At 34.5% G+C, this 14980-nt stretch overlaps 1 protein-coding gene across 3 annotated transcripts in view; it reads left to right on the top strand.

The window, feature by feature from the left end:
* The window catches only part of Gpat4 (Glycerol-3-phosphate acyltransferase 4), a 470968-nt gene that overhangs the window by 119628 nt on the left and 336360 nt on the right, over positions 1 to 14980 (top strand). For all 3 annotated transcript variants that reach the window (XR_016548355.1, XM_090393085.1, XM_090393086.1), the window contains exon 5: positions 12468 to 12522. Coding sequence is in view for 2 of the 3 variants with exons in the window: in XM_090393085.1 (XP_090249211.1) it covers positions 12468 to 12522 (55 nt within the window). In the remaining variant the exon portion in view is untranslated. The remainder of the gene's footprint in view (positions 1 to 12467; positions 12523 to 14980) is intronic.

Genomic DNA, 14980 nt, shown 5'->3' with positions numbered 1-14980 from the left:
GCTCTTAGAAACTTATTGTACGTTACTTATTGTGCACTGTATACCACTATGAAGTACTTAAGGTTATGTTAAAGAAATAGTGTACGTCTTAATTATTACAATAAATTATTTGCTATAATCTTATCTACTCCAGTATTATAGTAAATCTTATTTACTATTAAAACCATAATTAAATTGTTAATATATCAGATTTTTCTTACATAAAAAAATAACTAAACATAAATTATCATATCTTAATTATCATGTCCTCAGCAAAAAATATACATAAAATAACAATTCAACACAAAAAGACTTCTTTTTATGTTAATGTTTTCAAACCAATATTGATGATGATAGTCTAACTGGAGTGATTAAATGTTACTTGCCTAGCTTCATATTTGATTGTTGTAGTTCATGCAAATAACGTTTATCATGGATTTAGTGTGCTAGTTTGAAATTGTTTTTTCATTAGTTTTCATAACATTGTATGGCTTTATTACTTGGTTCCATTTCAAAGTACAGTATGATAAGATGATTGATTTGTATTCCCTTTTTTTTTTTTAAAAAAAAAAAAAAAAAAAAGGGAATACAAATGTTTTTCCAGTCTCTCATTTTTTTCTGTGGATGTGTATTTTAAGTCCTGCTAATACAGTAATATGATATGTGACATTTTGACATCCAGATTTTTTTGGTACAGATTTCTTCAGATTGATTAGTTTCTCCCATATAGAATTTTTAGCAATTGCACTACATCTTGAATACTGTAGATGTTTTCATTTTCAGATACATGTCTTTTAACTATAAGAAGTCTTTTAACTTGGCTACAAAGTAATTTATTCTTGCCAAGAAATTATATTCTTGTTTGATCCTTTATCAAAGTGTTAGCAAACAGTCTGTGAGGTATCTTCATGACTAGGTTACTTGTATATAGAGGCTGAAAACTCAACATCGGTTGCCTTAAAGTATCCCATAATGCAAAACACTCTTCATTTTAGACACATGCATAATGCTATACATTGAGGGTGGGATCACAACCCAAACCTCTTTGTAAGTAATAGGTTCTTCTCCAAAATCTAGGCAATCCTAGATCACTCTAGCCTCAATGAGTGATCCAAAGGATCATTTTAACTTGTTAACTCTTAATTATTCCAAGATACTCAATGGTTGCTTCACTCGGTAATAGGTAAAGGAGATGAGCAGAAATGCTCATCTCCTTGGATATGCATTTATTGAAGTGCTTGATAAAGCACAGTCCTAGAACTTGCTGGGTCTTGTCAATGGGAGCAAATACCACAGTTGAATTAATGCAGTAGGTATAAATTTCTCATATACAAGTAGTAAAAAGTGATATTATTATCTTATTATTAGAATACTCTGGATCAGGAAAAGTTGTAGAAATTTTTGTCACTTGGTTGCAAAGATTATACTTGTTAAGAAATTATATTCTTGTTTAATTCTTTACTCAAGTGCAAGCAAACAAGGTTTGTGCATGAAGTATCTTTACAACTAGCTACCCGTATTTGTATGCTGATGACTGTGCTTGATAAAGCACAGTCATCAGCAGGACTGTGCTTGATAAAGCACAGTCCTAGAACTTGCTGGGTCTTGTCAATGGGAGCAAATACCACAGTTGAATTAATGCAGTAGGTATAAATTTCTCATATACAAGTAGTAAAAAGTGATATTATTATCTTATTATTAGAATACTCTGGATCAGGAAAAGTTGTAGAAATTTTTGTCACTTGGTTGCAAAGATTATACTTGTTAAGAAATTATATTCTTGTTTAATTCTTTACTCAAGTGCAAGCAAACAAGGTTTGTGCATGAAGTATCTTTACAACTAGCTACCCGTATTTGTATGCTGATGACTTCATTTGCTTTAGTATCCCATAATACGAAGCACACTTCCTTTCATACATTCATTGGCTTCTATGTACAACTGACCTAGTTGTGAAGATACTTCACACACAAACATTATATGCTTACACTTGGATAAAGTTTTTTCGCTTAGTTAGAATGTAAATTATACTTGCCAACAATTGTTCAATCCTTTATCCAAGTGTAAGCAAACAAATGTAGGCTATAAAAGCAGAGACTTTACATCAAATGCCTTAGTGTCCCATAAGGCAAAGCTGACTTCCTTCTTGAAATGTATAATACTATGCATTAAGGGAGGGAATGTCACTACCCAGACTGGTTTTAACCTTTATCGAGGGAGAGGTATACCAGTTATTTTTACCCCATATAACTACCAGTTTTGAAGCAAAAATGTTAACACATATATTAGTGTTTATCAGTCTGTGGCACGAAGGGAAAAAACTCGCATTTTATCTGTGATGCATGATCTGTAAGCAATAAACAGGTAACTGAGAAAAGATAACATGTTTTCTCGTTTATCATCAAATTCCTGACATGAATCCTCAAGGGGTGGGGGGGGGGTGTATACAAGATATTATGATAGTACTACATGTGAAAAACTTACATCATTACTAACTTACTATCAACTGTTTTCCTCCAAATCAATCTCTTATCTGTCAAGACTCCAACATTATCAGATCTTATATTTCTGTCTTCTGAGACACATTTTACTGTATCAATCCACCTATATCTTGGTCTTCCTCTGTCTTTTTCCTGCCAACCTGGCAGAGAACACTTGTTTTGCTAATCTTTCCTCTCTCATTCTGTTAAAGTAAACATACCACCTGAGATTAGCTCTGATAATACATTCCTGGGTGCTAACAATGTCAAATTCTTTCCTAATATTCTAATTTTTAATATGATATTGCCATTGATGCATCTGTTCACCCCCCCTAATCTTTCTCGGGACTCTCATATCTGCGGCCTCTAGTCTTTGGTCAACTGTTTTATTTCTAACCCAGCTGTTAGATCCATAAGTCAAAATTGGCTTGAACACTGTGTTGTATACAGCTAATTTAGTGTTTTGACTAATTTCTCTCTTATTCCAGATAAATGTATTCAGTTGACTTCCTACCATACCAGCTTTGATTCTGTTGTCTATTTCAATATTTCAAATTTTCCCAAAATATTTTTGTATGTCTCACAATCATTTCCTACTCTGCTATTTAGATCCCTAACAAGGACCAATTTTTCATTTTGTCAGTTGCTTTTTCTAAAGCCTCAAAAATTCCTCCACTTCTACCTTAGTAGAACCTTCTGTGGGACCATAGGCACAAATAAGTCTCATTGTCCAGTTCCCCATTCTCATATTTGCCCACATTACTCTACTTGAGACTGACTGCCATTCAAGAAGATTAGCCTCGTATTTTGTGTTGAATACTATGGCTACTCCTTCTTTTTCTTGATTGTCATTGCCTGAATATAACATTTTGTATTTATTGCTCAGAAAGATCTCGCCAGTTTTGGTCTTTTTTGTTTGTCATCCCTATTATGTTGATCTGGTACTTATCTAATTCCTCAGCTAGCTCCATTTCTTTGCCATTCAAGCTTCTTACATTGATAGTACCGATCTTTAACTCTGGTAATGTTGAGTTGGAGTTTGTTTTCAAATTTGTTCCAGTAGCTGACTTTTCGCTGTTCGCCCTGGTTCCCTGGCAAAAACAACGGGTGCCTTGTTTAACTGGGCAATGCCCCAGCCGGCATGAAATTTTGTCATGTTGTACCATCATATTTTATTTTGGTTTAACCAATAAGAATACAATTTGGTCGGCTAAATCCCAAATTGCCAGCCCATCCTCGTTTGTTCAGCATCAAAGTAGATACCCAACAGGGTGCACCACGAGAAGGTGAGGATTGGACATTAGGTCAGAAGCCCTGGTCAGTTCTCCGCATTCCTTAAAGGCTATCTGGAGGTATCTTCTCAGTTATACAGCTTTGACCCTTAAGCACCCCTGCCATATCTATTACAACATTTATTCATGGGAATCTTGCAGACTTGTATCAGATTTATTTAGAAGTATAACATCATCCATATAATGTAAAGAACTGAGATTAACATTTCTAATTTTCCTTGTCTAACACCAGATTTAATGTCAAACCACCTTCCTGTACTTCAATCCTAACCACTGACTTACAACTCAACTAAAGACTAAGTATTGCTTGACATAATACTCTATTGACACCATATAACTGAATCATTTTGAATAGCTTTTCTCTTGACACCTTGTTATATGCTTTTGCAGGTCTACAAAACTTAAATACAGTTCTTTGTTGTATTCCCATGATTTCTCAACTATTTGTCGTAAAGTGAAATCTGACCCTGACAGCCTCTATTTGTCTTGAATCCAGCTTGTTTTTCATCAAGTTGCTCTTCCATAATCCTTCTGAGCAATCCTCCAGTATACTTGCATATATCTTACCAAGAACACTCAGTAGAGAAATATCTCTGTAATTCTCACATTCAGTTTTATTTCCTTTCTATATATATATGGGTATTATGAGCGCTCTACTCCAATCATTTGGAATTCATCTCTCTGCCCAGGCCTTCTGAACTGTGCAGTGCAGCCACTGCAAGACTTTTATACCTTCATACATGAGCATTTCTGGTTGAATATCTTCTACTCCAGCTACTTTTCCACATTTCAGGCTTTTTCTACTTCAAATATAGATGTGTATTCCTGATTGCATGCCTGTTGATTGTTTTTTACCACTGTGCTGTCATCATTGCTTGTTTCATTTAGCAATTTTTCAAAGTAATTACTCCATACATCAAGGATATCTTTATCTCCGGTTTTCATGCCACCTTTATCATCTCTAATTCTTTTTACAGCACTCTTTCCTCTATTACTGAGCTTTTTTAACAGCTTCCAGAATATTTTGCTACCTTCTTGATATTTATTTTCTATGTTCTTACTAAAGTCTTTCCATTACTTTTGTTTAGCTAGTTTTTCAGTGTTTAGCTTTCTTACATTTGTGTCTGTATTCTCTAAGAGTCACAAGCTGACTTATTTGCCAGGAACTTTTGATATGCTTTCTTCTTTTCCTTCACTGCCTCTTTAACTTCCTGTGTCCGCCATGAAGTTCTGAATTTTCAGAACTCCATGGTGGATAGTTCTGGGTAATGACCCAGACCTCGCAGGTCTGGGTCACTACTCAGACCGGTTTCAACCTTTTTTTGAGATCTCATCAGTGAGTAGGTAGTCCCAAAATGTAAATACCCAGGTTGTAGTGATGCAGAGGTTATACTTTACCATACGATTTGCCATTTGGTGTCACATCACAAAAGGCACCAAGAATTAGTGAAATAGAGAGCCAAAAGGCTTCACTTTGGCGATGCAAAATTATTCAAATTAAGTGGATATTTAATATAACATTATTTCAAAGCTAAATAGAGAAACTGCAAGAATTTCGTGCTGAATATAGAATAGAAAATAAAGGTTTCGGCAGATCCAAGCATAAGCAAACCTTTCATGACACAGGCAACTCGTAGTAAAGGTGGAGTAAGATCCGATTACTATCCTTAGTATTTTCCATAATGTAAAGCACATCTTCTAGCAGAAATGTATGATGCTATACATTATGGAGGGGGGGGGCTCACACTGCCCAGACTGGTTTCGACCTTTTTTGAGGTCTCATCAGTGAATAGGTAGACCCAAAATGTAAATACGCCAAAGTGAAGCCTTTTGGCTTTCTATTTCAGTAATTCTTGGTGCCTTTTGTGATGTGACACCACTTGGCAAATCGTATGGTAAAGTATAACTTCTGCATTGCTACAACCTGGGTATTTACATTTTGGGTCTACCTACTCACTGATGAGACCTCAAAAAAGGTCGAAACCAGTCTGGGTATTGACCTCCTCCTCCATAATGTATAGCATCATACATCTCTGCTAGGAGATGTGCTTTACATTATGGAAAATACTAAGGATAGTGATCAGAGCTTACTCCACCTTTACTACGAGTTGCCTGTGTCACGAAAGGGTTGCTTACGCTTGGATCCACCGAAACCTTTATAGTTTCTATTCTATATTCGGCATGAAACTCTTGCAGTTTCACTATTCGGCTTTGAAATAATGTTGGATTTAATATCCACTTAATTTGAATAATTTCCTACTCTGCTATTTAGATCTCCAACCAGGACCAACTTTTCCTTTTTCATTACATCAGTTGCTTTCTCTGAAGCCACAAAAAATTCCTCCATTTCTACCTTAGTACCATATGCCCAAATAAGTCTCATTATCTGGTTCCCCGTTCTGATATTTGCCCTTCTCCTTCTTTTCTTTGATTGGCAATGCCTGAATATAACATTTTGTATTTATTGCTCAGAAAGATCTCATCAGTTTTTGCCTTTTTAGTTTGTCACCCCTATTATGTCGATCTGGTACTTATCCTTTTGCCATTCAAGCTTCTTATGTTGATAGTACCGATCTTGAACTCTAATGTTGATTTGGGGTGTGTTTCATGATTTCAGTAGCTGACTTTTTGCTGTTCACCCTGGTTCCCTAGCTAAAACAACGGGGGGGGGGGCTTGTTTAACTGGGTGACTCCCCAGCCAGCATAAAATTCTGTTATGTTCTACTATCATTTTATATTGTGGTTTAACCCAATAAGAATACAGTTTGGTCAGCTAAATCCCAAATTGCCAGCTCATCCTCGTTCATTCAGTGTCCAGGTAGATACCTAATGGTGCACCACGAGACAGTGAGGATGGGACATTAGGTCAGAATCCCTGGTCGGTTCTCCACATTCCTTTAAAGACTATGTGGAGGTGTCCTCTCAGTTATGAAGTTCTAAAAAAATTGAAATGCTTCTTGGTTGCATTTTTAGAATGAATTTAAAGATCGTTTAGGAAAATTAATAAGACTTCTTTCTTGACTCTCCATGTTTTTATATTCATTATTACTGGTTCAAATTCTGCATATTCCATCAGCAGTTACGAAATAAGACACATTTTGTATCCATTGTGCATCTGTTTTAGGTTACTGTGTTGCAATTGGTTGATTACTTTATGGAAGGTTTAAGTTAGAGATATTGATATGCAAGTATCCTATCCTCTTATTGCTTCTATTCCATTATTATAAAAATCAGTGATAATTGACAAAACATACATTTATAATGTTCAGGACTCTTCAACACATGCATAGTAAGAGAAACAACCAAAAAAAAAAAAAAAAACCCTGCTCAAATCTAATCACTTGGATTTGGAGGAGATGAAGATGTTTGTAGAGGGTACAGATGGTTGACAGAAATTATTTCAGGGTTGTGGAATGTTAGCTATGAGGATAGATTGAAGTTATTATTATTTTTTTTTTATATAGTGATGGGCATATTGAATGCATTGCCCAAATGTGCTGTGTATGATAAGAATGCGAATAAGTTTAAGGTTCAATATATGTTGCAGGCAGAAAGACTCACTGTGATAAATCAGTGGACATTTTGTAATGTATAAATTTCTCTCTCTCACTCTTGATGAGTCTTTGGCTCTAGGAGAGTTAATTTATTACTACTATAATAATAATAATGTGCTATAGAATTAGCATTATGTCAAACTGAGACATTCCTCTGTTCTGATTTCTTTACTAGTCAACTAAAACTTCTCACTCATGGATGAGCAGATGAGTGTGTTTTAAACCTTGTTGATCAGTGTTTAGCAACAAAAGAAATGAAACAAAGCATACTAAGATTTTATACCTGCCTATGCAAAATTAAAATTATTAAAATTAGTTACTAAATCTGCCAGATTTAGTAACTATACTGCTGAACTGCATATCATAGCTTACATTAAATTTCATAAAATTGGATTGCTGTTCCAGAGGTAGATGACATAAATGAGGAAGAGAAGAAACTGGTTTGATATGTTTGCATTTGTACTGAAAAGGGATGTTGGGCATCAGTCAAAAGTTTTCTCACTTGGTTGTAATATAAGTTAAAGATGCCAAAAAATTATACTCTTTTTTTCATCCTTCATCCAAGTATAAGCAAACAAAGTTTGCACATGAAGTGACTTCATGATGGGCTACTTGTATATAGAAGTTAATGACTTCAATATCATTTATTAGTATCCCATAATGCAAAGCAATTATCCTTACAGACATAATGCTATGCATTATGGGAAGAGCCATTACCCAGAGACTAGTTTTAAATCTTTATTGATGTGTTGCCAGTGGGAGCTAGAACCAGAAGAGATACCAAGGTTGAAGTAATGCAGAAGTCATATATTTCCCCATATGCAAGTAGTCAAAAGGTGTTGCACCTTTTTACTAAAATACTCTGGATTAGAGCTACTTGTTGGAAGTTTTTTTACGTCTTTAAGGATGTGCCTTGAATTATGGGATACTAAGGCAATTGATGTGAAGTCATTAGCTTCTATATACAAGTAATCCAGTCATGAAGTTACTTCACTTGCAAATTTTGTTTGCTTAAGGGATGAAATCAAGAATATAATTTCTTGGTGTCTTTAATTTATGTTGGGCATCTGCTGTTCTTGTTTTAACCGAATCCAACAGAAAGTAGAGAAATGATGCTTTCAAGTTCACTGGAGCATGTTCAGTGACCATGAAATAATAATAATAACAAAAAATAGTAGACATAGTGCTGAAACACTGCATCTGTGAGGAAAAAGGACCAGTGAGCTGAATTACTCTCCTCTGGACAGCATAAAGAATTTTTAGGGAGGTTTTAAGTTCTAAGAATGGGGTGGGGAATTTGGGATTTGTACAGGGCTAATAGCTGAGTGCATTTTAGAATAGCTTCTTGAGCAGAAAAAGCGTAGTTTTTTTTTTAGAGGCTGATGATGCTATTGATGTGATGTGTTTATGCCAAGAGAGGATGAGAGTTGATGTCAGTCCAAGGAGAGATCTCATCTTGACTTGCAATGTACATATTACTGAGGGTAAGGGAAGGTCAGGACTGTGTTTTGGTGGCATTGAAGTTGGCTAGGTTAGCCTTGTCCCACCAAAGGATGGTAATGGAGATAAGTGTTTAAGGTTGCAGATGATCTTGAAGCTAGGAACGTTTGAGAAATATATGGCTTGTCAAAAGAGCAGGATGAATGATGTGCACTATCAACATCACTCTGTGGATAGGTAAGTGGTAACTGAGCATAGGTTGTTTATGTAATGGAGAGAGAATATGCAATAGAATAGAACCTTTGGCACTTCTGCATTGATGGGCAAAACTTGAAGAGAGGGTGATATCTGCCATGACATGCAGTGAATGACTAGAATGTTGCTGTCCAGTTACTGAGGATGGCAGGTATACTGAAGGAAGGCAGTTTGCAAAGCAGGTCTTGATGCCAAACACAATCAAAAGTCCTAGAAATGGTGGCAGTGCAGTTGTCTCTGAACCTTTCCATGGCATGGCATGTATCCAGTGGTAGCTGAAGTAGGCTAAGTGATAAGTTGTAGATATAAATTGGTAGAATCTATATTGATGGCTACTGATTAACTGATGGGACTCTAGGTAATGAAGTTCACTGCTGATAACATTAGTTTGTAGAGGATTGAGATCATGGCAGTGAGTAGTTGGGCAACAGGCTTTTATTTACCTTCTTTGGAATAGATTGGATATATTGTTTCCAAGTGTTGGAATAAATGCAGCTGAGTATTGAAGATTGAAGAGACAGCAGAGGACAGGTGTTATCTCCAGAGTACTGTGTTTGAGTGTGATTGGAGCAATGCCATTGGGACCAAGAGCTTTTTTTAATATTCAGATTATTACTATTATGTCTTTTACTGAAAAATCACAGGATGAGTTTGGTTCTTAGTTACTGGCATGGAAGAAGGCGATTTGCCTTCATCTTGGATGCAGTAACAGAAAATGAAGATTTGCCTTCATCTTCAATGCAGGAGTTGGAGACAGAGTGATGCTAATTGGTCAAAGGAGCAGAAGCGATTAGTCATATCATGGAAAGGAAAAGTAGTAGTTCCTGAGGTCATCTCACTTCGTAGTTCTCACCTTTTGTAATACCAAATGACACAAGGTTGGGTGTTTTCAGAGGATGAACATTCTGTGAAGGTTCAAAGACGACTCACTGTCGAAATGGCTTGCATCCCATTACTCCCACCCCTGATCTTATCCCATCATATCCTTCTCCTTCCTCAGAAATTTCTATTTTTCACCTCCCTCCCAAGGTATTCTCTGTCCACCTTTAATAATAAAATAATAATAAAAAGATTGGTTTTTCAACAAGTTCACACACCTCTTGCCTCACCAATAATTCTCCCACATCTCTCTACACCCACATTTCCTATCCCACCCCTCTCACCCCTTCCTTTCAATCATACTTCCTTCCTTTAACAGCAGATGAATGTATATCACCATAAGCCAGGATGTCGCTGAATAAGAAGACAGCCAGCTACATCTTACAAAGATATGTCCAAATTATTCCTCCTATGTATTAATATATCTGTGTATATAAAACATCAGTAATGCCCTAAAATTTTAGTAAAAAGCCCAATGACATTATACAAGGGGCACTCCTAAACAAAAAATAGACTAAATAGCCATAAAAATAATATTTACTTAGAGGAGTAACATGGGAATCTTCCCAAAAATAATGCCTCTTTATCTTAAAACATGTTGCATAAGTAGTAGGTAATGTCGATGGAAAGAGCTGGGTTTGATGTCAGTCTAGGATGCAAAGAATTGTTATTAATAAACTTGTTGTGTGAAGGTGAGTGAGTGCTGATCTCATGAAGGTGGCAGGATTTTTCATCCAAGGAAACAAATCAGGTGGCAGTTTATTTGCTTGCTTATGATTTTTAATTATGAATCAATTAATAGATAAGTTTTTGAGTAGGGAAAAAATACTGAAGAGTTAGGGACGTGAAAACAAACCAATCAAAAATCAAGAAAATAAATTATTTCTTGCTTGGTTTTACAAATTTCATGATTAGTGAAAAATGAAAAAAATTTTCTCATTAATAAAATTAAAATATTAATGAGAAATGATGTTCATTTACACCAATTGCAAGAGGGGAAAAAAAAAAAAAAAAAAAACATTTTTTATGAATTACTTCCTTGTTGCTGTACCAAACCAGAAGTAAATAACTTTGAAATTTTTCTGTACATTTTTACATGTATAAAACATATCTGGAGGAGCTACACTTTTCTTTGAGAAATGAAATTAGGAGTATGATTCAACAGAAAAACAATGAATTCATTATCAATTTCACTGTTAAGTTATGTAAGATACTCACAGATCTTTATGAAATTCATAAACTATGATCAAAATTCTGATTCTTCAGAAAAATGATACACTGTGCAAACTGCTATTAAAGACTTATTCACATATCACAAACACCTGATTTATGAAATGATTGGAAATGTATTGTTACCACTGAACAGAAGTTCAAACTTCAGAAGTGCTGAATGAAAAGATTGTGGAAAAAATAAAGGAACTTTGTAGATTTCCATCTTTTTAAATTCCTCTTATAACAAAAGACATTTTGTTAAAGATGCCAAGCTATTTTAAACCTGGTTTTACTCCATTTCCCAAGTAAGCAAACAGACAAATAAGTCAAGTTTGCGCCAACATGTATTGCAAGTCTAGGTGACCCGTAAAGTAGTCTAGGCAACTCGTGGTAAGTCTCGTGGTAAAGGTGGAATAAGCTCTGATCACTATTCTTAATATTTACCCTTAATGCAAAGCCCATCTCCTTGAGGAGATGTATGATGCTATGCATTAAAGGCAAGGGGCCACTACCCAGACTGCTTTCAACCTTTGAGGTCTCATCAGTGGGAGCCAGGCTTAGAAATACCAAGGTTAAGTAATACAGAGCTTATAAGTATTTTACCAAAACAAGTTGCCATAAGGTGTTTTGACCTTATTAAATAAAAATTTCAAGATGAGAGATAGATGTAGAAAGTTTGTTACCTTGGATGTAGTGATCAGAGCTTATTCCACCTTTACCACAAGTTGCCTAGACTTGTACTACATGCAGGCGCAAACTTACTTATTTGTCTGTTTGCTTACTTGAGAAATGGAGTAAAACCAGGTGTAAAATTGCTTGGCATCTTTAACATATATTATACCCAAGGTAAAAAACTTTCTACATCTATCTCTCATCCTGAGATTTTTATTTAATAAGATCAAAGCACCTTATGGTAACTTGTTTTGATAAAATACTTGTAAGCTCTGTATTACTTAACCTTGGTATTTCTAAGCCTGGCTCCCACTGATGAGACCTCAATAAAGGTAGAAACCGGTCTGGGTAGTGGCCCCTTGCCTTTAATGCATAGCATCATACATCTCCTCAAGGAGATGGGCTTTACATTAAGGGTAAATATTAAGAATAGTGATCAGAGCTTATTCCACCTTTACCACGAGTTGCCTAGATTTGTACTACTTTACGGGTCACCTAGACTTGCAATATGTGCTGGCGCAAACTTGACTTATTTGTCTGTTTGTTTACTTGGGAAGTGGAGTAAAACCAGGTTTAAAATAGTTTGGCATCTTTAACATATATTATACCCAAGATAAACTTTCTAAAAAAGACATTTTGTCAGTAGTCATGTAAGTATAGGTAAATGTGTGTGCATGTATTTATTTAATTTATTTTCTGTTTGTAGAGTTGCCATCTTGGAACTTGTTAACCAGGACTAATAAAAATTATCATTTTATAAGGTAAAGCATTTTATTCATTCTTTTTAAGTTTAGCATTATCAATTTATGCTTTCTAAGTTATTTGCATCTAGAAATGTTTAATGGTTGGTTAGAATTAGAATTTGATTATGTTATTTAAAAATATTTTTGTATGATTTCATGTTTATTTTCTCTAAGAGTTATGAAGACTAAAATTAGATATTTCTTATTTGTATTTTAGTGTTACTCACTTGTGTATATTTGCACACACACACTGAAATTTAAGTAATTCCATTACATTTGAATTTCTTGCACAGTTGTCAGAAAATTTTAGTTTTATCATGCAGTTGTATAGCACCATGTGTCAGGCATATGATTTGCCCATAAGTTGTATAGGGGATAGGTATTTACATTATGAGAACATGTCTAAACATGCTAGAGGTAGAAAAATAGCTGTATAGTGCTGTTTGTTTTCCAAATATCATGGTAGATAATTTGAACAGTTAAGTTTCTAGAAACCTAACAGTGGGACACCACAGATGGTTATTGATCACAGTGAATAGAGTAATGAGGTCTACAACCTTTTAAAGTTTAATGTATATCTTCTGTTATATGCTAAGAACTGTGTTATTAAGAAAGGGGAAAATTATATGATATTGTAGTAGTAGTTCTTAAATTGAAAAAATTGCTCTTTCCCATAAAATGCACTTCATGTGTTAGATAGAAAGAATAGATCTAACTTTATAACCAGTCAAAAATAATGTGGTCAAAAGCAGAAAAGCTAAATTTTGTTTCCTTTAAAATGCTGCTTACTGTTTTCTTTCTTCAGTGGTACTATGCAAATAGTACCACTGAAGTACTATTCAGTGATATTACTATTCAGTGGTATTATGCAGATGCTACTCATGGTAGCATCTGCATAATACCATTTTCATGCAGGATAGTTTAGGATAACAGTATATGATTTAGATAGGGAAAAGTTCAGTTTACTAAGCAATGTAGTTATCACTTTTTAGGTGTGCATTTATCCTTTATGTAATCCCATAGGAAAAAAAAAAAACTATGAATTGACAAGGTTTCTCATTGGCCATTCTACATAACCTTTTCAGGATATGAGATCTAAAATTTTTAGCACAGTAATTCCAAAGTGAAGATATACCCTGTATTGCTGAAAATTGGAGTTTAATAGAATTAAATTCTCAACATTGTAATAAAATTGATTATACCAATACTTGATATATTTATCATCTGCATTATTCATAATGTAAAAATTGAACTGTATTGTAGTATTAACTTTACTTTGAAAAAAATAGCTATAGCTGGTAAAATCTTACGGAGGTGATTTATTGTACTTGTTTTTATTGGTATTTTATCTAATGTATGGTCTAATTGTTAACCCATTAGCTTGTAATCTTATCGGGCAGCACCATTGTAAAAACTTATTCTATCTACTAAATCTAGTCTATTTTCATTAATCTCTTATTTTCCTTACTTTCTTTGTTCACTAAGACCTCCTGTCTTAACCTTTTATACCCCCCCCCCCCTTTATTTCTTACCCTTGCCCTTTGCTCCTACCGTTTGTTAAGCTGCCTGTTTTTTCAACTATTGCTGACTAAATGATTTGCAGTACACTTATTCTCTCAGACCCTTCTTCTAGACAAATTTATTTTTATTAATGACTGCACCAGTCTAGAAAAATTAATATAGTCTAAGAATAATAAGAGTATGAACAAAGGTAAGGTCTCAGCAAAAATCCTCCTAACATTTCAGCAAGTCGTAGCTATCCTAAATCTGCTCATGCACACAGGTACAAATTTTTTATGAAATTATTGTGCATTGCAAATTCAAATCAGTAAAATACAAGATCAGATCAGTTGTTGCTTAAACAAAACATTTTATCCTAACTTGAAATTACAACACAGTGAAATGATTAACTTTCTTAACATATCTAACTTCAGCAAAATTATTACATCATTGAAGCATTATATTTATATTGCATTTTTTTTTTTTTTTTTTTTTTTTTTTTTTTTTTTTTTTTTTTTTTGTTCACTTAACATTTTCACTCAACTTAGCACTATAAAACACGTTGTTTACAATAGGTATAGAATAATTGCCCCCTTTAACATAAATACGATCAGGAAATATTCCTTGCACCAGCAATGCATATACACTTGTTCTACCTTGTTATTTTACAATACCTTACAAAACTATACTTTTTGTAACACTTACAATTCTCACTTATCTAAGTTACAAGAAAAATAATATCATTAGTTTACTCACAATTCTTTCAGTAAGCTTACAGTCCCTTTTCATGAGCTAAACCTCAGTAAGGATATCTTGAATTCTTTCCTTTATACAGGACACATTCTTGACTCAGACATTTCTGTACTCCATTTCTCTTATTCCACCATTGGCTAATTCATTGTCCTGACATCAAGCCTTTTGCAAGAATCACAGAAAGCTATCCAATGGGATGTATGTTGCCGGTCGCTCCTTGCAG

The sequence above is a fragment of the Typopeltis vanoorti genome, chromosome 5 (assembly GCF_054136105.1).
Source record: "Typopeltis vanoorti isolate ZY-2024b chromosome 5, IOZ_Tvanoo_1.0, whole genome shotgun sequence".
In the NCBI taxonomy this organism is placed as follows: Eukaryota; Metazoa; Arthropoda; class Arachnida; order Uropygi; family Thelyphonidae; genus Typopeltis; species Typopeltis vanoorti.
This window is presented reverse-complemented; position numbering and strand designations above follow the sequence as displayed.